The sequence below is a fragment of the Scyliorhinus canicula genome, chromosome 11 (genome assembly GCF_902713615.1).
Source record: "Scyliorhinus canicula chromosome 11, sScyCan1.1, whole genome shotgun sequence".
NCBI lineage: Eukaryota > Metazoa > Chordata > Chondrichthyes > Carcharhiniformes > Scyliorhinidae > Scyliorhinus > Scyliorhinus canicula.
The window spans coordinates 103,175,718-103,183,354 of record NC_052156.1 but is presented as its reverse complement, the minus strand read 5'-3'; the positions used below and the strand labels follow the sequence as shown (position 1 = coordinate 103,183,354).

Genomic DNA, 7,637 nt, shown 5'->3' with positions numbered 1-7,637 from the left:
AAAAGATTAGGTAATGATGTGGAGATGCCGGCGTTGGACTGGGAATGGGCACAATAAGAAGTCTTACAACACCAGGTTAAAGTCCAACAGGTTTGTTTTGAATCACTAGCTTTCGGAGCGCAGCTCCTTCATCAGGTGATAAAGATTAGGTGCAGGTGATGTTTCTTGAGCATAAATTGAGTTACAGAACAGGAATCCGAGGACAGAGAGGGCAGAATGGAAGTGGGGTAGAGTATTAAGATGGTAACTGGAAACTCAGGGTCACGCTTGCGAACTGCAAAGCAGCCACCCAGTCTGCGTTTGGTCTCCTTACTGTCGGGGACCAAGTCTCGAGCAACATATATAGTAGACTGGATGGATAATAATGGCAGCCAACAGAGGAAGAGAAGCCATTTGTAGTGTAAGGCAGGAAGAGAGTGCGGTTGACTATGTCAGAGGCAGAGGTGAGATGGAGGCAGGATGGTGAGTGTCAGGCGCATCATCAGTGTCTTTACACTTTGTGGTTTTAATGCTGTGATGAGAAGAAAACCTGAAAGTGAGAGTATGACGTGAGACAAATATGTTCCAGGACTGTCATAGGGATAATTGGATTTAGCAGATTGCATTATGACTATGGAAGTAATTTGGCATGTATTAATGTAGAATAAAACAGTATACATGTACATGCCCGTACCAAGAATCCTAGAGTGGCCATTAATGGTTTGTGCCAAAGTTCAGTGAAATGCATTGCTCGAACACCAATGTATTCTGAATTAAAGCTGCAGAAATCCAAATGTATCTTTAATCACAGTCCTTGGGTGAATGTATCTTAAGTGACGATCAGTAGGCAAATGCATTTTTAATGCCGGTTCTCAGGCAGTCCCTGGAAAAGCCAACTTTAGCTGCTCCCTCAGTTCCTGGATTTTGAATGTGGTCATAGCAATCTTGAAAGCATTTGAAAGTATAACATGATCCTTTCTTACAGCTATTTTCTTACAGCTATATTTGGTCATTACTAACAATGTTATACAGTGGCTTTCATCAGCTGTAGAAATTACATTAGCATGTCATATTCTATCTACAATATACAATATACACTACTCCTGCCCCTTGTGGCTATCAGTCAGGTTTCGGGGCACAGCCTTTCACAAGAGTTTCCAAAGATACAAATTCCGCTTGATTTATGTTTTTGGTACAACAGGCATTTCTTTGGGACAAGCTAAATGCGATGTATTCCTGAATGGTCGCAGCTCTGGAAAAGAAAGTAAAGATTGTGTCTTATTCTGGGCCATTACTGCACACTCTTGTTACTACCAGTCACCCATCTATCTTGAACAACTAACTCGGAGTACAGGGTACCCTTTTTTGTTTTGATTTATTATTATCACGTATTAATATACAGTTAAAATTATTGTTTCTTGCATGCTGTACAAACAATGCATACCGTACATAGGGAAGGAAGGAGAGACTGCAGAATATAATGTTACAGTTACAGCAAGGTGTAAAGAAACGATCAACTTAACAAGAGGTAGGTCCATTCAAAAGTCTGATGGCAGTAGGGAAGAAGCAGTTCTTGAGTCGGTTGGTACATGACCTCAAACTTTGGTATCATTTTCCTGACGGACGAAGGTGGAAGAGAGTATGTCCGGGGTGCGTGGGGTCCTTAATTATGCTGGCTGCCTTTCTGAGGCAGCGGGAATTATAGATAGAGTCAATGGATGAGAGGATGGTTTGCGTGATGGACTGGGCTACATTCACGCCTTTTTGTAGTTTCCTGCGGTCTTGGGCAGAGCAGGCTCCATACCAAGCTGTGATGCAACCAGAAAGAATGCTTTCTATGGTGCATCTGTAGAAGTTGGTGAGGGGTCGTAGCTGACATGCCAAATTTCCTTAGTCTTCTGAGAAAGTAGTCGTTGGTGGGATTTCTTTTTTTAAAATTTAGAGTACCCGATTATTTTTTCCAATTAAGGGGCAATTTAGCGTGGCCAATCCACCTATCCTCCACATCTTTTGGGTTGTGGGGGCGCAACCCACGCAGACACAGGGAGAATGTGCAAACTCCACACGACAGTGACCCAGGGCCGGGATTCGAATCCGGGTCCTCAGCGCCATAGGCAACAATGCTAACCACTGTGCCACCATGCTGCCCTGGTTGGTGGGCTTTCTTAACTATAGTGTCGGCATGGGGGGACCAGGTCAGGCTGTTGGTGATCTGTACACCTAAAAACTTGAAGCTCGCAACCCTTTCTACTTAGTTCCCATTGATGTAGACAGGGGCATGTTCTCCACTACGCTTCCTGAAGTCGATGACAATCTCCTTCGTTTTGTTGACGTTGAGGGAGAGATTACTGTCATCGCACCAGTTCACCAGATTCTCTATCTCATTCCTATACTCTGTCTCGTCGTTGTTTGAAATCCGACCCACTATGGTGGTGTCATCAGCAAATTTGAAAATCGAGTTGGAGGAGAATTTGGCCACACAGTCATAGGTGTATAAGGAGTATAGTAGGGGGCTGAGGACACAGCCTTGTGGGGCACCAGTGTTGAGGATGATCATGGAGGAGATGTTGTTGCCTATCTTTACAGATTGTGGTTGTGAGTTAGAAAGTTCAGGATCCAGTTGCAGAGGGAGGAGCCAAGGCCAAGGCCATGGAGTTTGGAGATGAGTTTCGTAGGGATGATGGTGTTGAAGGCTAAGCTGTAGTCGATAGATAGGAGTCTGACATAGGTGTATTTGTTATCTAGGTGTTCCAGGGTAGAGTGTTGGGCCATGGAGATGGCGTCTGCTGTGAACCTGTTGCAGCGGTAGGTGAACTGTCGTGGATCAAGGCAATCCGGGAGGCTGGAGTTGATTCGTGCCATGACTAACCTTTCGAAGCACTTCATGATGATGGATGTCAGAGCCACTGTACGATAGTCATTAAGGTACCCAACTTGACGTTTTTTGGTACAGGGATGATGGTCATCTTCTTGAAGCAGATAGGGACCTCAGATTGTTGTAAAGAGAGGTTGAAGATGTCTGCGAATACCCCAGCCAGCTGATCCGTGCAAAACCTGAGTGCTCGTCCGGGTACCCCATCCGGGCTAGTGGCTTTCCGTGGGTTGACCTTTGAGAAGGCTGCTCTGACATCTGCAGTGGTGATCTCAGATACATAGAACATAGAACGATACAGCGCAGTACAGGCCCTTCGGCTCACGATGTTGCACCGACATGGGAAGTCAAAAACTAAAGGCCATCTAACCTACACTATGCCATTATCATCCATATGCTTATCCAATAAACTTTTAAATGCCCTTAATGTTGGCGAGTTCACTACTGTTGCAGGTAGGGCATTCCACGGCCTCACCACTCTTTGCGTAAAAAACCCACCTCTGACCTCTGTCCTATATCTATTACCCCTCAATTTAAGGCTATGTCCCCTCGTGCTAGCCACCTCCATCCGCGGGAGAAGGCTCTCACTGTCCACCCTATCTAACCCTCTGATCATTTTGTATGCCTCTATTAAGTCACCTCTTAACCTTCTTCTCTCTAACGAAAACAACCTCAAGTCCAACAGCCTTTCCTCATAAGATTTTCCCTCCATACCAGGCAACATCCTGGTAAATCTCCTCTGCACCCGTTCCAAAGCTTCCACGTCCTTCCTATAATGAGGCGACCAGAACTGTACGCAATACTCCAAATGCGGCCATACATACAAGTTCATCCGCGGCTTCTGGGGTGGAGGGCTCGCTCTCGCTGACCTCTTGTTCAAAGTGGGCATAGAATGTGTTGAGCTCATCAGGGAGGGGTGCATTAGAGCTGACGATCCACTTGTCATCGATGGGGATGGAGGATGGATAGGGGGTTGGGGCAAGACTATCTCTGTACTCACCTGGTAACAACACACACACTTCCTCTTCCCTATCCCATGGCAGATACCCATTGGAACCACTAGTCCAAGTCCATATTTGCTCATGGAGCAAAGCACGGATTAAGCCCCCAAGCTGCCTAATTGGCATGGACTACCTGAAAAGATAAACCTGATGCATCTTGTAACATTCTCACAGAAGTCTCAGGATTGGGAAGCCAAACTCACCAAGCCTCCTGAGGTAGCACATTCCAAACCTACAACCACTACCATCTGGAAGGACAGAGGTAGCAGAAACCAGGGGCGGGATTCTCCGACCCCCCGCCGGGTTGGAGAATTGCCCGGGGCCGGCGTCAATCCCGCCCCCGCCGTGTCCCGAATTCTCCACCACCCGAGATTAGGCAGGGGCGGGAATTGCGCTGCACCAGTCGGCGGGTCCCCCGCGGCGATTCTCCGGCCCGCAATGGGCCGAAGTCCCGCCGCTGACAAGCCTGTCCCACCGGCATGGATTAAACCACCTACCGGCGGGGTTGGCGGCACGGGCGGGCGCCGGGGTCCTGGGGGAGGGGGCGCGGGGCGATCTGACCCCGCAGGGTGCCCCCACGGTGGCCTGGCCCGCGATCGGGGCCCACCGATCGGCGGGCGGGCCTGTGCCGTGGGGGCACACTTTTTCTTCCGCCTTCGCCATGGTCTTCACCATGGCGGAGACAGAAGAAACCCCCTCCCCTGTGCATGCGCTGGTATGATGTCAGCAGTCGCTGACGCTCCGGCACATGCGCGGACTTACGCCGGCCGACGAAGTCCTTTCGGCGCCAGCTGGCATGGCGCCAAAGGCCGTTCGCACCAGCCGGCCAAATGGGAACCACTCCGGCGTGGGCCTAGCCCCTCAATGTGAGGGCTTGGCCCCTAAAGGTGTGGAGACTAAAGGGCGGCCCGACGCTGGAGTGATCCCGGCCCTGGACTTTCCCCTCCAAGACACTCACCATCCTGACTTGGAAATATATCATTATTCCTTCACCGTCACTGAGTCAAAATACTGGACCACACTCCCTAACCATGTGTACCTACACCACATGCACTGCAGCGGTCCAAGGAAGCAACTAACCGCCTTCTCAAGGAAAACTGGAGGTGGGAAAGCCAGTGACTCCAATATCCCATAAATGAATAGAAAAAAGGCGGCACAGTGGTTAACACTGCTGCCTCACGGCACCGAGGACTCGGGTCAATCCTGGCCCTGGGTCACTGTCCATGTGGAGTTTGCACATTCTCCCTGTGTCTGCATGGGTCTCACCCCCACAATCCAAAGATGTGCAGGGTAGATGGATTGCCCATGCTAAATTGCCCCTTGGTTGGATAAGAGAAAGAATTGGGCATTCTAAATTGATTTAAAAATACATTTTTAAAATAAGCAAATAGAAAAAACGAGGATGGGAGAAGGAATGGGCAGGGAAGTCAGCAGTATGTAGAACATTTCAATTGTTTGCAAGGGTGGATTATAAGGATAAAATTTCCCCAATTTATCCTCCCAAAGTGCAAGAGCACTTTGATACTTTTTCCCCACTTTATAAGTAAATTAATGCAAAATATAGGTTAGATCGCAGTTACAGCACAGCAGTTTGGTGCACTTGATTATAGAAAGGACAAAAAAGCCACTGCAGACGGTACAGCATCAATTAACTATAATTTCAGGGATGGAAGCTATTGTTATGAGGAGAGACCTGAGATACTGGGGTTACTCCTAATAGAGCACAGACATCTCAGGAAATGTAAGAAATATTTCTAAAATCATTTCAAAATATTTCGGACTGAGTTCAGAGTGAAATGTTATATCCTGTGGTTGGGATGTACGTAACAAAGGTGATATCAGGTTATAATTCTTACTGTGCGTGAAGAAAGAGGGTTATGTGGAGGGTTGTTGGGCCTGGGAGTCTTTGCTGCAGTGAACTGGTGAGGCGGATTCATAAAATCCCTACAGTGCAGAAGGAGGCCATTCGGCCCATCGGGTCTGCACCGACCATCGGAAAGAGCAGCCTACCCAGGCCCATTTCCCCACCCTATCCCCGTAGCCCCACCTAACTTGCACATCTTTGGACTGTGGGAGGAAACCAGAGCACCTGGAGGAAACTCAAACAGACACTGGGAGAGGGTGGAAACTCCACACAGACAGTCACCCAAGGCCATAATTGAACCTGGGTCCCTGTCGCTGTGGGGCAGGACCATAGTGAGAATGCAGAGCAATGGGATTGGTTTTGAATTGTGCTGGAAAAGAGCCTGCACATGATGAGTCAATGGTCTCCCTTTTTGCTGTAAATCTCTGGTTCTATTTTCCACGTAGGCTGTCAAAGTCATTAGGTGGCCAACAGTCAGGGAACGTCATGATCTTTCCCTTGGTGAGCATAAGGTAATGAAACTAATTACGTTGAACCTCGCGATTAATCTCCATAGCTGACATAACTAATTGAGGAGACCAGGAACCAATGCTGAGACCGACCTGCCACGCTCAGTACTGCAGCAGGTAGTGTGTTTACATATTGACCTACTCCTTGGTTTTGTTCTCCTCACCTGTTGGAAGACTTAACGATGCATGTGCCCGGCTGAATAGAGGCTTCAGATTTGGGTCTCGCACTCCACTCAGGTAGACTTTTCCAGGACCTCTCACCCTGCGCAGTACTTGGCAGCTCGGATTCAAGGGAACTGGGGAAAGTAGAAAGGCTTTTCAATAATTTGAAACAGGTTAATGAATTGATTCAGCAAGTCTTTGAAAAAGTGGTGCCATATTTCATGTTACAAATAATAAACTGACATTCTTCTCAGTTAATTTAAGACTGGTTGAACAATTAATTAATGCCATGTGAACTATTATTCTGAATTGTGAAAAAAATTGCAGAAGGATTTATAAATGTTAAAACACTTAACATCTTTGTTTTCCCAATTGTAATGCTGATAGTAACTGATTAACTCTAATGTGTTACCATTGGCTATACCATCAGAAAAACCAGCCCCAAATTTCAGAATTGATTCTGAATTCTGATCAATCACATACCTTATGGATTGGTCATTCTACCCGTTCAGTGGCAGTTTCACAATAGATTAAACAGATATTTCTCTCATCGATACCACTTGTCACATAGTGTGTCAGCTGGAGTTCACGTTAGTCGCATTCGCATCTCTGATTTAAACGGTTGTGGGTTCAAGTCCCACTTGATGACTAAATCTAGGATGACACGTCAGTGCAGGACTGAGGGAGTTCTGCGCTGTCAGTGGTGCCATCATTTGGATGGGATGTTAAACCCCGTCTGCCTCCTCAGCAAATAATTCCCTCTTATTAAATATATAATGTTGACATCCTCTAACTAACCAGATGGGAGGAATTGATGATGTTGTACAGTCAGGGACTATGTGAGGGTCTCTCACATCAGTTGATAGCTGTGAGTGTGAGCTCTTCAATGTCTGATCTTCTATTAAATATCTCCTCTGTGTTCCTATTCCTTTGCCCAGTTGTTTGTTTGATGCTTTCAAAAATTCCTCCTTTGCCCCTTCCTCCTGCTTTGTTCAGTGTTACTGCCTGAGAAATTCATCTTCACATTGGTTGATTAACATAAGGCCAAAATGAGCCAGTTTTCCACTGTTCCGCAATTGGATAGCTCCCAAGTCCCTTCTCTGTCTGGATTGTCATTTTGCCATTGCTCCCAGCTTGTCTTCCTCTCAACTCCACATCTTCCAGGGTTTTGACACTTATTTTGGGCGCGTTGTTCGTTATCATTACAGAGACTTGTATAGTTGATATCCTGAGTGCTGCCAACTTTAAGA

The 7,637-nt window shown here is 46.9% G+C and overlaps 1 protein-coding gene across 5 annotated transcripts in view; it reads right to left on the bottom strand.

Annotated features, from left to right (window-relative positions):
* Positions 1-759: 759 nt before the first annotated feature.
* The window catches only part of LOC119973234 (uncharacterized protein C3orf20-like), a 260,613-nt gene continuing 253,735 nt past the window's right edge, over positions 760-7,637 (bottom strand). For all 5 annotated transcript variants that reach the window (XM_038810916.1, XM_038810917.1, XM_038810919.1 and 2 more), the window contains 2 exons: positions 6,390-6,521; positions 760-1,231 (listed from right to left, as the gene is read on the bottom strand). In XM_038810916.1, coding sequence (XP_038666844.1) covers positions 1,099-1,231; positions 6,390-6,521 — 265 coding nt within the window. In that variant the 3' untranslated portion in view covers positions 760-1,098. The remainder of the gene's footprint in view (positions 1,232-6,389; positions 6,522-7,637) is intronic.